Genomic DNA, 15,773 nt, shown 5'->3' with positions numbered 1-15,773 from the left:
CCCCACATAGCCTGGTTCCTCTCTAGGTTTCTTCCTAGGTTTTGGCCTTTCTAGGGAGTTTTTCCTAGCCACCGTGCTTCTTCACCTGCATTGCTTGCTGTTTGGGGTTTTAGGCTGGGTTTCTGTACAGCACTTTGAGATATCAGCTGATGTACGAAGGGCTATATAAAATAAATTTGATTGATTGAACAGGAGTCCTCCTAACTGAGTTCTGAATGGGTCATAGAACAGGAGTCCTCCTAACTGAATTCTGAATGGGTAGTAGAACAGGAGTCCTCCTAACTGAGTTCTGAATGGGTAGTAGAACAGGAGTCCTCCTAACTGAGTTCTGAATGGGTAGTAGAACAGGAGTCCTGCTAACTGAGTTCTGAATGGGTAGTAGAACAGGAGTCCTCCTAACTGAGTTCTGAATGGGTCGTAGAACAGGAGTCCTCGTAACTGAATTCTGAATGGGTAGTAGAACAGGAGTCCTCCTAACTGAATTCTGAATGGGTAGTAGAACAGGAGTCCTCCTAACTGAGTTCTGAATGGGTAGTAGAACAGGAGTCCTCCTAACTGAGTTCTGAATGGGTAGTAGAACAGGAGTCCTGCTAACTGAGTTCTGAATGGGTAGTAGAACAGGAGTCCTCCTAACTGAGTTCTGAATGGGTCGTAGAACAGGAGTCCTCGTAACTGAATTCTGAATGGGTAGTAGAACAGGAGTCCTCCTAACTGAGTTCTGAATGGGTAGTAGAACAGGAGTCTTCCTAACTGAGTTCTGAATGGGCAGTAGAACAGGAGTCCTCCTAACTGAGTTCTGAATGGGTAGTAGAACAGGAGTCCTCCTAACTGAGTTCTGAATGGGCAGTAGAACAGGAGTCCTCCTAACTGAGTTCTGAATGGGTAGTAGAACAGGAGTCCTCCTAACTGAGTTCTGAATGGGTAGTAGAAGAGGAGTCATCCTAACTGAGTTCTGAATGGGTAGTAGAACAGGAGTCCTCCTAACTGAGTTCTGAATGGGCAGTAGAACAGGAGTCCTCCTAACTGAGTTCTGAATGGGCAGTAGAACAGGAGACCCCGAACTGAGTTCTGAATGGGTAGTAGAACAGGAGTCCTCCTAACTGAGTTCTGAATGGGTAGTAGAACAGGAGTCCTCCTAACTGAGTTCTGAATGGGTAGTAGAACAGGAGTCCTCCTAACTGAGTTCTGAATAAGCAGTCTAGAAGCTCTATCTCAGGTCAGAATCACAGTGTGATACCAATATGTTGTGATGTTGCTAGCCACTGTTAGCTCTATGTATAGGACTGTTTTACAATCCCACAAACAGTGGCCTTTTCTGTTGTGAAATCGTGTGGAACATTCCTTGCTGTCAATCACTCAAACTGCCAACTTAAAAGGGGTGGGCTAAATTCAAACGAATCCAGGCATCCTGCAGAAATGTGAAATGGCTGGAGTCGAGGAAACAAAATTTAGACTACTTCAGAAAATGTACTATTTCTAGTCTAATCTAATGTTGTAATTTATAGGTTGAGCTCTCCTGGGCAAGATCATCTGCTGAAAGCATGTATGCCAATGAAAATGTCCAAATATCTGATATTATGTCAAGAAAGAATGTGGGGGAATAAAGAGAGTATTCAATTCAAACCAAAACACAATACAAGGCTTCTCCTGTGAATTCATGGAAAAACATTCTGTTATAGACAGAGGTGCGGAGATACAGTGTTAGGGCCGAAATGTTTGACTGGGATGCGATCCATGTTCTGTCGGCCACTCTGGGAAGACAGCCCTGTGTGTGTGTGTGTGTGTGTGTGTGTGTGTGTGTGTGTGTGTGTGCGTGCGTGCGAGGCCAGCTATTCCCTGGCTGGCGCTGCTCCAGTCCTAACATTGTGTGGTGTGTTTGTCTAAGGTCCTGTATGGGTTGGGTTTAGTCCCAGTCCGGGCGGAGAGTGATGCTGGACCAGTCCCTTCCTGACTGTATGTGTGTTCTCATAAGACTGTTACAGAACCGGGAGACACACACACACAAACACACTCCTCACTGTGAGATGCTTCTGAATAATAAGGAAACTACAGGTCTTCAAATTGTTCACACATCCACGCAAACATGCAGGGCAGTGGACCCACACCCACACTAACATGCAGGGCAGTGGACCCACACCCACACTAACATGCAGGGCAGTGGACCCACACCCACACTAACATGCAGGGCAGTGGACCCACACTAACATGCAGGGCAGTGGACCCATACCCACACTAACATCCAGGGCAGTGGACCCACACTAACATCCAGGGCAGTGGACCCACACTAACATGCAGGGCAGTGGGCCCACACTAACATGCAGGGCAGTGGACCCACACCAACATGCAGGGCAGTGGGCCCACACTAACATGCAGGGCAGTGGACCCACACTAACATGCAGGGCAGTGGGCCCACACTAACATGCAGGGCAGTGGGCCCACACTAACATGCAGGGCAATGGACCAACACTAACATGCAGGGCAGTGGACCCACACTAACATGCAGGGCAGTGGACCCACACCAACATGCAGGGCAGTGGGCCCACACTAACATGCAGGGCAGTGGACCCACACTAACATGCAGGGCAGTGGGCCCACACTAACATGCAGGGCAATGGACCAACACTAACATGCCGGGCAGTGGACCAACACTAACATGCAGGGCAGTGGACCCACACCAACATGCAGGGCAGTGGGCCCACACTAACATGCAGGGCAGTGGACCCACACTAACATGCAGGGCAGTGGGCCCACACTAACATGCAGGGCAATGGACCAACATTAACATGCAGGGCAGTGGACCCACACTAACATGCAGGGCAGTGGACCCACACCAACATGCAGGGCAGTGGACCCACACCAACATGCAGGGCAGTGGACCCACACCAACATGCAGGGCAGTGGGCCCACACTAACATGCAGGGCAATGGACCAACACTAACATGCAGGGCAGTGGACCAACACTAACATGTAGGGCAGTGGACCCACACCAACATGCAGGGCAGTGGGCCCACACTAACATGTAGGGCAGTGTACCCACACCAACATGCAGGGCAGTGGACCCACACCAACATGCAGGGCAGTGGGCCCACACTAACATGCAGGGCAATGGACCAACACTAACATGCAGGGCAGTGGGCCCACACTAACATGCAGGGCAATGGACCAACACTAACATGCAGGGCAGTGGACCCACACTAACATGCAGGGCAGTGGACACACACTAACATGCAGGGCAGTGGGCCAACACTAACATGCAGGGCAGTGGGCCCACACTAACATGCAGGGCAGTGGGCCAACACTAACATGCAGGGCAGTGGACCCACACTAACATGCAGGGCAGTGGACACACACTAACATGCAGGGCAGTGGACCCACACTAACATGCAGGGCAGTGGACACACACTAACATGCAGGGCAGTGGACACACACTAACATGCAGGGCAGTGGACCCACACTAACATGCAGGGCAGTGGACCCACACTCAGTTCACTGGCACCAGCTACAAGGTAACCCCAGAAGGAGAAGCCTATAGAATGATTATTACAATCCGACTCATTCTTTATCATTAGAAAACACCTGGAAACATAGTAATGTCATACAGATTCTACACAGAATGATGGATGCATTAATGTCTATGTTTTGACACGAGTTTGCTAGTGCCATGCAGTATGTTTTTCTCATCATGCCTATTAGTTGTGACTTAGTTCTATGTCGGCTATGTCATTTTGAGACGGGTCTGCTCAGCCTCCTTGTTCAGATCATTTGTGGAGCCAATGGAACCCTGCCCATTCTCCCACATCACATACAGACAGGTCTATACAACATAAGTGAAATTCAGGAGCTTGTTAAGGTGAAGCAGCCAGTGTGTTTGCCTGTTCCCTGTTCCGAGGCCAGGTGTTTCTCTGTCTAACGGCTGTGTTGGAGCCGCCAGGGAAGTCACCCCTAGAGTGGGCAGACACAGGGAGTGGTGGGTGAAGAGAAAGAGAGAGAGTGGTATTAGAGGGGAGGCGTGAGCGACGTGTTCTAGTGGGCACACAGACGGCTGCTGGCACTCACTGGCACACTGACCTGGCAATTAGCTTCTGACTCACAACACTCACAGCACGCTCCTCTGACTGGCCAGTGTGGGAACAGAGAGAAACAGAGAGAGAGACACCCACAGCACGCTCCTCTGACTGGCCAGTGTGGGAACAGAGAGAAACAGGAGAGAGAGACACCCACAGCACGCTCCTCTGACTGGCCAGTGAGGGAACAGAGCTAGGTCCATGTAACAGACAATGTGAAGTACATTGACAAAGCACCCCAAGCCATGACATAATGCCTGTCCTCTACACATGACTGCTCTCTCTCTGTGTGTGTGTGTGTGTGTGTGTGTGTGTGTGTGTGTGTGTGTGTGTGTGTGTGTGTGTGTGTGTGTGTGTGTGTGTGTGTGTGTGTGTGTGTGTGTGTGTGTGTGTGCGCGTGCGTGCGTGCGTGCGTGCGTGCGTGCGTGTGTGTGTGGTGTGTGTGTGTTTAGGTCTCTGTGTATGTGAGTCTACAGGGAGTCTTCACCCTTCACCCTGGCCTTTATCTGGAAAACCTGAAGTGAAAACAAAAGTAAAGCACAGCCACTCTGTGAAACCCATTAGCCTGCCATTGTCTCAGCACACTGCCACTGACGTCTGTAATGCATTAACACAGGAAGAAAGGAGACAGGGAGAGACAAAGGGAGAGATGGAAGAAGCAAAGGAGAGAGGAAAAAGATGGACAGACAGGGAGAGAGGAAGATGGACAGTAGGAGGGAGGATGAGGGGAGACAGAGAGGACAGGAGACAGGCGAGAGAGAGCTAGATAGAGAGAGCGGGACAGAGAAAGAGAAACAGAGAGAGGAGCAGAGAGAGTGAGAGACCCGGCAGACAGGCAGCCCCAGACTGAACCATATGCAGAGTAACAGAAACCCCAGCCTGTTGAGCCGAGGTAAAAGTCAGGGTTTAGCTCCCCCAGGGCTGGAACAGTAACAGACAAAAAGAGCTTGTGTGTACGTGTCGTATGTGTGTGCACGTGTCTGTGTGTACATGTCTGTGTGTGTGTACGTGTTTGTGTGTGTGTGTGTGTGTCTGTGTATGTGTGCGCAAGCAGCATCTGCTGCTCAACTGATCCTCCTGCCAAGTCAGCCGTTTCATGGGGGCTGTCACCCCTCGTCTCTCCCTCCTCTCCATCCATCTCCCCCTGCCTCCATCTAGCTCCCTCGTTCAGGCCTCCACTGTCCTCCCTCCCTCCCACCCTCATGGAGTGTGTGACTTCAGTAAACGAGGGGGTGGGTGAGAGAGGGGGGGTTAGATGGATGAGGTAATGCTAGATGTGGCCCAGCTCAGCTTGGAGGAAACAAAGGCAATGAATTTCCGAGCTCCAGTTTGCAGATGAGCTTCCCTTTTGAAGTCAGAGAGGGTGAAGGAGCAGGTTATTACAGCGTGAGATGAAGTGTGTACAACATCCATAATTATGTCTACCTCACAATTATCAAAATGAGTATCTCTGTCACTTCTTGATGCTGGGGGGGACTGTAAAAACAGTTATGTGTGTGTGTGTGTGTGTATGTGTGTGTATGTGTGTGTGTGTGTGTGTGTGTGTGTGTGTGTATTAGTTATTATATGTAGCTGTACGTTTCAATTGTCCTTGTGTAGCTGTGCTTGTCTGTCTGTCTGACTGTCTGTCTCAGACTTGTCTGTCTGCCTGTCTCTCTGTTTTCAGCCTAATGTATACCTGAAGGAGGTTAGCAGTTATTCTAAAGAAATGGTAGTAAACTCACATATACTGTAGCTAGCAGAGTGTAGCACAGGACAGGCTCCGCGGGTCGTCAAGATGCTTCTGAGAACCTGTGAGCTGACAGAAGCTCATAGACAACCATTGACCCGACATGACCTGCCGGTGACCCGACATGACCCACAAGGCTGCATCACCCCAGACATAAACGTACAGAGAGAGACAGCACCCAGACACAGACACACACACATATACAGTACACACATGCATGCACACACACAGACTAAAGAAAACAAAACAATGTACGTTCTCTCACTCACACACACACAAACACACACACAAAGCTAGATAGTCCCCCATACTCATATACAAACAATAGTAGATAAACAACCTGAAACAAGACTAGCACAACACTGGGATACATTTCACTGCCAATGTAAAGTACACAACAAACAATCACTGCTTCCTCTGTAGCCTGGTTGCCAGTCTCTTTCCACTTCTTTAGCTAACTCCTTTGTCCTGGCTATTGTTAGGCTAGTTCCTTTGCTAGTAAGGCCAAACAGCGGAAGGTACAGTAAGACAGCAGAGGCAGGAGATCCAGACAGAACCATGTAGGGAGGGGTGTTGGTCTGGCTGCTGCTCTAGTTCAGGCTGTGTTTCTGGGCTAGTTTGCCTAGACAGGTCCCCTTTAGGTCTGGGACTCTCTCTCTCTCTGTGTCAGTGGACTCATTAAAAATACATCCCCACCGATTACACTGCTGGCCAACTGCAGCTCCCTGAAATCTGTTTTCAATCTCCTCCAACTTTATGTAACGTTATTAGTTTAACAGAAGGGGATTTTTATACAGTAGATTCTGGCACTAGTCAAACGCATGCACGAAGACATGTACGGACGGACGGACACGCACGCACGCACGCACACACACACACACACACACACACACACACACACACACACAAATCTAACACACACATCACATCTAAACCTCACCTGACACCTGACTAATGTTTCAAAAAGTGTGCATTTCAACCATTACCCATGAGCTTTTGCTTCAGGCAGCACTCAGCAACTTGATAAATAATATATGGATGGACCCCCGCCCATGAGTCTGTCTCACGGACACACACACACTCCCCTGGAGGCAATGACACACACACACACACACACACACACACACACACACACACACACACACACACACACACACACACACACACACACACACACACACACACACACACACACACACACACACACACACACACACACACACACACACTTTCTAAAGTTGTGTTAGCCCCAAGCCAAGAAATATATACAGTACCAGTCAAAAGTTTGGATATACCTACTCAGGGTTTTGCTTTATTTTTTACTATTTTCTACCTTGTAGAATAATAGTGAAGACATCAACACTTGTAAATAACACAAGGAATATGGAATCATGTAGTAAACAAAAAAGTGTTGTAGCCAAAAAAGTGTCAAAATATATTTTATATTCTTCAGATAGCCACCCTTTGCCTTGACAGCTTTGCACACTCTTGGCATTCTCTTAACCAGCTTCACCTGGAATGCTTTTCGAACAGTCTTGAAGGAGTTCCCACATATGCTGAGCACTTCTTGGCTGCTTTGGGTCATTGTCCTGTTGAAAAACAAAATGATAGTCCCACTAAGCGCAAACCAGATGGGATGGCGTATCACTGCAGAATGCTGTGGTAGCCATGCTGGTTAAGTGTGCCTTTAATTCTAAATAAATCACAGACAGTGTCATCAGCAAAGCACCCCCACACCACCTCCTCCATTCTTCACGGTGGGAACCACACAAAAATCTCAAATTTGGACTCATCAGACCAAAGGACAGATTTCCACTGGTCTAATGTCTAGCCCCAGTACATCACTGGGGCTAAGCTGCCTGCCATCAAGGACCTCTACAGCAGGTGGTGTCAGAGGAAGGCTCTAGAAATTGTCAAAGTCCCCAGCCACCCCAGTCATAGACTGTTCTCTCTACTACCGCATGGCAAGCAGTACCGGAGTGCCAAGTCTAGGAAAACAAGGCTTCTCAACAGCTTTTACCCCCAAGCCATAAGACTCCTGAACAGGACTATTTGCATTGTGTGCCCCCCCAACCCCTCTTTTTACACTGCTGCTACTCTCTGTTTATCATATATGCATAGTCACTTTAACTATACATTCATGTACATTCTACCTCAATTGGGCTGACCAACCAGTGCCCCCACACATTGTCTAACCGGGCTATCTGCATTGTGTCCCACCACCCCCCAACCCCTCTTTTACACTACTGCTACTCTCTGTTCATCATATATTCATTGTCACTTTAACCATATCTACATGTACATACTACCTCAATCAGCCTGACTAACCGGTGTCTGTATGTAGCCTCGCTACTTTTATAGCCTCGCTACTGTATATAGCCTGTCTTTTTACTGTTGTTTTATTTATTTACTTACCTATTGTTCACCTAACACCTTTTTTGAAACTATTGGTTAGAGCCTGTAAGTAAGCATTTTACTGTAAGGTAAGGTGAAACACCTGTTGTATTCGGCACACGTGACAAATAAACTTTGATTTGATTTATTGCTCCTGTTTCTTGGCCCAAGCAAGTCTCTTCTTATTATTGGTGTCCTTTAGTAGTGGTTTCTTTGCAGCAGTTCGAACATGAAGGCCTGATTCACGCAGTCTCCTCTGAACAGTTGATGTTGAGGTGTGTCTGTAACTTGAACTCTGTGAAACATTTATTTGGGCTCCAATTTCTGAGGCTCTAATGAATTTATCCTCTGCAGCAGAGGTAACTCTGGGTCTTCCTTTCCTGTGGCGGTCCTCATGAGAGCCAGTTTCATCATACCACAGCAGAGGTAAGTCTTTCCTGTGGCGGTCCTCATGGTAGACAGTTTCATCATACCACAGCAGAGGTAAGTCTAGGTCTTCCTTTCCTGTGGCGGTCCTCATGAGAGCCAGTTTCATCATACCACAGCAGAGGTAAGTCTAGGTCTTCCTTTCCTGTGGCGGTCCTCATGAGAGCCAGTTTCATCATACCACAGCAGAGGTAAGTCTAGGTCTTCCTTTCCTATGGCGGTCCTCATGAGAGCCAGTTTCATCATACCACAGCAGAGGTAAGTCTTTCCTGTGGGGTCCTCATGAGAGCCAGTTTTATCATACCACAGCAGAGGTAAGTCTTTCCTGTGGGGTCCTCATGAGAGCCAGTTTTATCATACCACAGCAGAGGTAAGTCTTTCCTGTGGCGGTCCTCATGAGAGCCAGTTTCATCATACCACAGCAGAGGTAAGTCTAGGTCTTCCTTTCCTGTGGCGGTCCTCATGAGAGCCAGTTTCATCATACCACAGCAGAGGTAACTCTGGGTCTTCCTTTCCTGTGGCGGTCCTCATGAGAGCCAGTTTCATCATACCACAGCAGAGGTAAGTCTAGGTCTTCCTTTCCTATGGCGGTCCTCATGAGAGCCAGTTTCATCATACCACAGCAGAGGTAAGTCTTTCCTGTGGCGGTCCTCATGAGAGCCAGTTTCACCATACCACAGCAGAGGTAAGTCTAGGTCTTCCTTTCCTGTGGCGGTCCTCATGAGAGACAGTTTCATCATACCACAGCAGAGGTAAGTCTTTCCTGTGGCGGTCCTCATGAGAGACAGTTTCATCATACCACAGCAGAGGTAAGTCTTTCCTGTGGCAGTCCTCATGAGAGACAGTTTCATCATACCGCTTCATGGTTTTTGCCACTGCACTTTCAAAGTTCTCGACCTTTTCTGGATTGACTGACCTTCATGTCTTAAAGTAATGATGGACTGTCCTTTCTCTTTGTTTATCTGAGCTGTTCTTCCCATAATATGGACTTGGTCTCTTACCAAATAGGGCTATCTTCTGTATACCACCCCTACCTTGTCACAAAACAACTGATATGCTCAAACACATTAAGAAGGAAAGAAATTCCACAAATGAACTTTTATTGTGATTTGATTTAGTAAACACTTTTTTGGTTATTACATGATTCCATATGTGTTATTTAATAGTTTTGATGTCTTCACTATTATTCTACAATATTCTACAATCAGTAGGTTATTTCATATTTTGTTGTTACAGCCTTATTCTAAAATGTATTGAATAGTTTTTTTCTCCCCTCATCAATTTACACACAATACCCCATAATGACAAACCAAAAACAGGTTTGTAGAAATTTGTGCAAATGTATTAAAAAAACAAAACCCAGAAATATCACATTTACATAAGTATTCAGAACCTTTACTCAGTACTTTGTTGAAGCACCTTTGGCAGCCATTACAGACTCGAGGCTTCTTGGGTATGACGCTACAAGCTTGGCACACCTGTATTTGTAGAGTTTCTCCCATTCCTCTCAAGCTTTGTCAGTTTGGACAAAATGCTGCACACCAAAATGCTGCAGTTTGAAAATGCTGCACGCCATTTTCAGGTCTCTCCAGAGATGTTTGATTGGGTTCAAGTTTTGGCTCTGGCTGGGCCACTCAAGGACAGAGACTTGTCCTGAAGCCACTCCTGTGTTCTCTTGGCTGTGTGCTTAGGGTTTTTGTCCTGTTGGAAGGTGATCCTTCACCCCCGTCTGAGGTCCTGAGCGCTCTGGAGCAGGTTTTCATCAAGGATCTCTCGGGAATTTGCTCCGTACAGCTTTGCCTCAATCCTGACTAGTCTCCCAGTCCCTGCCACTGAAAAACATCCCCACAGCATGATACTGCCATCACCATGCTTCACCGTAGTGATGGTGCCAGGGTTCCTCCAGACGTGACACTTTACATACAGGCCAAATAGTTCAATCTTGGTTTCATTATACCAGAGAATCTTGTTTCTCGTGGTCTGAGAGTCTTTTGGTCCCTTTTGGCAAACTCCAGCAGGTTGTCACGTGCCTTTTACTGAGGAGTGGCTTCCATCTGGCCACTCTACCATAAAGGCCTGATTGGTGGAGTGCTGCAGAGATGGTTGTCATTCTCTGTCAGAGTGACCATCAGGTTCTTTGTCACCTCCCTGACCAAGGCCCTTCTCCCCCGATTGCTCAGTTTGGCCAGGCGGCCAGCTCTAGGAAGAGGTGGATCCGAACTTCTTCTATTGGTGGTTCCAAACTTCTTCCATTTAAGCATGATGTGTTCTTGGGGATCTTCAATGCTGCAGAAATGTTTTGGTACCCCTTCCCCAGATCTGGGGTGGCAGGGTAGCCTAGTGGTTAGAGCATTGGACTAGTAACCGGAAGGTTGCAAGTTCAAACCCCAGAGCTGACAAGGTACAAATCTGTTGTTCTGCCCCTGAACAGGCAGTTAACCCACTGTTCCTAGACTGTCATTGAAAATAAGAATTTATTCTTAACTGACTTGCCTAGTTAAATAAAGGTAAAAATAAAATCTGTCCTTGACACAATCCTGACTCGGAGCTCTACAGACAATTCCTTAGACCTCATGGCTTGGTTTTTGCTCTGATATGCACTGCCAAATACTATATAGACAGGTGTGTGCCTTAAAACAATTTAATCCATTTTAGAATCAGGCTGTAACAAAAATGTAGAAAAAGTCAAGGGGTCTTAATACTTTCCCGAATGCTGCTTCACAGCAGGATTCTAAAACGGATCCCTAACTTTTAGACAAACACATCACCTGAGAAAATGGCTCATGGTCACATAGAAAAACAACCACACTAAGGTTCTACAATTATGTACAAAGGGTGGACCATTTGATTGTCTTGTTCATAACTGCTCGGTTTGTGATTCATGTTATTTAAACATACGTCTGTGGATTACAGTTTTCACCACTGTCTACAGTGGTTGGAACTTCCTAGCAGGCGAGGGATACATTCACTGTGTTGTGACAGCTCTAGCAAGCAGTATGTATGTCTACCGTCTCTCCCTCCCGCTCACTCTCTCTACTCTCCCTGTCCTCTCGGCCCACTCTTTTTAACATCCTGTGCTCACCGGGAAGATGCTTTGTGGCACCGGCAACCTCGTTCCCTAGCTTCCAAGAGAGTCGTATTTGAAAAAAGAAGAACAGTTGTGAGAATTGAAGGCCTGGAAGAGAAGCCAAGCTCAACTATCGTGACGAATGATGACGCTCTTTGAAGAGTAATCGTGGTCTTCAGGAAGTAATTCAAGATATCAGCATATCTAAAGTTTAGTATATACAAGAATAGGAAAAGTGGGCAAATGTGGTTTCTGGGTAAACCATTTAAATGACAAGGGAAGATAAGATAGATGTTATGGTCCACAAGGACACATTTGTATATGGACATCATAGCTGTACCATAACAAAAATACATGTTATACGCAAGACAAAATAGATTGAATGGCCACAATTTTCTTCCTGTCATATGAACTGATGTGAAAGAACTTGTCAGGTGAAAGCAAAGTCCTGGAAGGCATCTTCCATATTGCTTTGGTCAATTTGCTGAACAGTGCGGATGGAGGTAACAAGCAGAGGAGGCTACTTTAGACTATCAAGATGCACCCCGTGCCAACTTGAATCTTAAAACGGCTTTTTCACCCCAGGAAGCCCTTTCCTGGTGTAACGACCAATAGATGGACATACTAGCTCACAATCATTCAACCCATTACCAATCAAGCTCAGCCATTGGCCAGTATGTTTTAACTATTTTGTGCGGTCTCCTGTTACTTTACACGTGTGTGCACACACACACACACCTCAATAACCGTTGATCTCCTTTGTTTTCTTGGTGGAGAAAGAGATCTTTCTTCCTCAAGCCCGGGAAGAGGGGAAGGAGTGGGGGAGGGGAGGTGAGTGGGCAGGAAGGACAGGGGTCAGACTACACAATGGGAACAAGTCTGAGAGGAGTGGAGAAATAGGGGAATGAAGAGGGAGAACTTGTAGAGCAATTCTAGACAGTTGTTCTAGTACATGGATTGAAGTGCAAGGTGTTTCCCAGTGATGGCAAACTGTCTCATAATTATCTTAGGGGAACACACACCCTCTAATCTGCAAAAATGATACATTATTAATTTGGTGTGTCTGAATAATGTGTTATTGGTATTACTCAATGTAAATAAAGGGAAATTGAGAGCAAAAGTATTAATTATATCACTTTAGTAAATTATTTTAAAAAGGGTTAATGAACATCGTGGCCTCATCTAGTAAAATCCTCAATGACCTAAAATGTGTCATTGGTGTTATCATAATGGTAACAATTATTCATTAAGCTACCATATTATTTGATTTAGAATGGGAAGATGTACCCAAATACATTTAAATTAAATTAAATCTAGAAACATTAAGTAATTATTTTCCAAAATGCCATGTCCAAATGCCACCACATCTCAAGAATGACCCACACACATATCACTCCTGATTAATGAAACAGAAAAACACACCATTTTCTTTCTTTATTGCTTTCTGGTAAATACTGTACATTTTGCTTTATGTCTTGTACACAGATACCTTATCCAGAGCTCTCAACATAGCACATCAACAAGGCTATTGCTCGCTAGCGCTGTCCCCAAATAATTAAAACATGTACAATCCCACTTTGAATCATATTTGTGTTTTTCCAAATGAAATGCCGCTCTTCAGGGGGCTGGGTACTGCAATTCAATTAGGTTGAGAGCAGAAATTCATTCAAGCCACTTCACTTAACAGAAAAACTGGATTTGAACGGGAACACTCGTCAATTATGCATCGCTGAAAGGGATTCTCCCGGGTAAAGACACAGCTGCTTGTCCAGCTATTAAAACCCATTGGGCCGGTTTCCTAGACACAGATTAAGTCTAGTTCTGGACTTTTCAGCAAAACTGCTCCGTAATATAAAAGCATCAGTGGCTCATTTTGAGTGACAGTTAGAGGGGTGATGATGGTGGACGATGGGGGACACTATCTACTGGATGCTCTTTATGATGTCTGTCTCGGGTGTGTGTTGGTAGGAGTCAATCAGGAAACACACACACAGGCCTATTTGTTCTTGCTCAGTGTTCTCTGTTTCTCGCCATGCTCCACTATCTTCTCCTCCACGTACAGCCCTTTACGACGCCGAACACCGTTCATGTATTTCAGAGCCTGATTGGCAGAATCAGCCTTCTCTCCAAAGTGGAGGTACTCCTCTTCTGTGGTAGGAACCCAGGACGGATCACTGGAGATCACCTTGAGACACACACAGAGACAGACAGAGAGACAGAGAGAGAGAGAGCGATTTAGTTTCAAATACATGAAGACAGATTTAGTTTGAAGTCCACCACTGAGCAGGATAATGCTTCATTAAATGGACTATAGATACAAAGATCAGGACCTGTATCCCCAAAACATCTCAGAGCCAGGTCAACCCTGTCCATAATATCTTATTCTTTACGACTGAAAAGGCTAAACAGATCCTAGATCAGCACTCCTACTCTGAGACACTTTGTGGATACGGGCCCTGACCCATAAACATGAACAGATGTAAAGCATGGAGCGGACACTGGAATCTACCCCACATGACAAAGAACCCCGTCTTGGCTAAACTTTGCTCAGCAGTGGAGGCAGACAAGGAAGAGATCATGACTACTGTTATCCAACTCAGCTGCTCCCTGTCTTTCTCTCTCTACCTCCCCCCTCTCTCCCTCTAGCTCCCTACCTGGCTCTCTCTCTACCTGGCTCTCTCTCTACCTGGCTCTATCTCTACCTGGCTCTATCTCTACCTGGCTATCTCTCTACCTGGCTCTCTCCCCCTCTAGCTCCCTACCTGGCTCTCTCCCTACCTTGCTCTTTCTCCACCCCCCCCCCCCCACCCCTCTCTCCCTCCATCAGGCTCTGACAGTAGGGAGGTTATAGAGAACATGTGTTCTTCCAAAGCAGTCAGTCACACAGACATCCAGATCAACACTGTGTTCTAGAGGAGAGAGACTGTGTGGACATCCAGATCAACACTATGTTCTAGAGGAGAGAGACTGTGTGGACATCCAGATCAACACTGTGTTCTAGAGGAGAGACTGTGTGGACATCCAGATCAACACTGTGTTCTAGAAGAGAGACTGTGTGGACATCCAGATCAACACTGTGTTCTAGAGGAGAGACTGTGTGGACATCCAGATCAACACTGTGTTCTAGAGGAGAGAGACTGTGTGGACATCCAGATCAACACTGTGTTCAAGAGGAGAGAGACTGTGTGGACATCCAGATAAACACTGTGTTCTAGAGGAGAGAGACTGTGTGGACATCCAGATCAACACTGTGTTCTAGAGGAGAGAGACTGTGTGGACATCCAGATCAACACTGTGTTCTAGAGGAGAGACTGTGTGGACATCCAGATCAACACTGTGTTCAAGAGGAGAGAGACTGTGTGGACATTCAGATCAACACTGTGTTCTAGAGGAGAGACTGTGTGGACATCCAGATCAACACTGTGTTCTAGAGGAGAGACTGTGTGGACATCCAGATCAACACTGTGTTCTAGAGGAGAGAGACTGTGTGGACATCCAGATCAACACTGTGTTCTAGAGGAGAGACTGTGTGGACATCCAGATCAACACTGTGTTCAAGAGGAGAGAGACTGTGTGGACATCCAGATCAACACTGTGTTCTAGAGGAGAGACTGTGTGGACATCCAGATCAACACTGTGTTCTAGAGGAGAGACTGTGTGGACATCCAGATCAACACTGTGTTCTAGAGGAGAGAGACTGTGTGGACATCCAGATCAACACTGCGTTCTAGAGGAGAGAGACTGTGTGGACATCCAGATCAACACTGTGTTCTAGAGGAGAGACTGTGTGGACATCCAGATCAACACTGTGTTCTAGAGGAGAGAGACTGTGTGGACATCCAGATCAACACTGTGTTCTAGAGGAGAGACTGTGTGGACATCCAGATCAACACTGTGTTCTAGAGGAGAGAGACTGTGTGGACATCCAGATCAACACTGTATTCTAGAGGAGAGAGACTGTGTGGACATCCAGATCAACACTGTGTTCAAGAGGAGAGAGACTGTGTGGACATCCAGATCAACACTGTGCTCTAGAGGAGAGACTGTGTGGACATCCAGATCAACACTGTGTTCTAGAGGAGAGACTGTGTGG

The 15,773-nt window shown here is 46.6% G+C and overlaps 1 protein-coding gene across 4 annotated transcripts in view; it reads right to left on the bottom strand.

Annotated features, from left to right (window-relative positions):
- Nucleotides 1–13,099: 13,099 nt before the first annotated feature.
- The window catches only part of LOC110506168 (elongation factor-like GTPase 1), a 102,117-nt gene continuing 99,443 nt past the window's right edge, over nt 13,100–15,773 (bottom strand). For all 4 annotated transcript variants that reach the window (XM_036981202.1, XM_036981204.1, XM_036981201.1 and 1 more), the window contains exon 23: nt 13,100–13,865. In XM_036981202.1, coding sequence (XP_036837097.1) covers nt 13,677–13,865 — 189 coding nt within the window. In that variant the 3' untranslated portion in view covers nt 13,100–13,676. The remainder of the gene's footprint in view (nt 13,866–15,773) is intronic.

Source organism: Oncorhynchus mykiss, chromosome 6 (assembly GCF_013265735.2).
Source record: "Oncorhynchus mykiss isolate Arlee chromosome 6, USDA_OmykA_1.1, whole genome shotgun sequence".
NCBI classification, from domain to species: Eukaryota; Metazoa; Chordata; class Actinopteri; order Salmoniformes; family Salmonidae; genus Oncorhynchus; species Oncorhynchus mykiss.
Note: the sequence above shows the minus strand (reverse complement) of the source record. Positions and strands in the feature narration are given on the sequence as shown.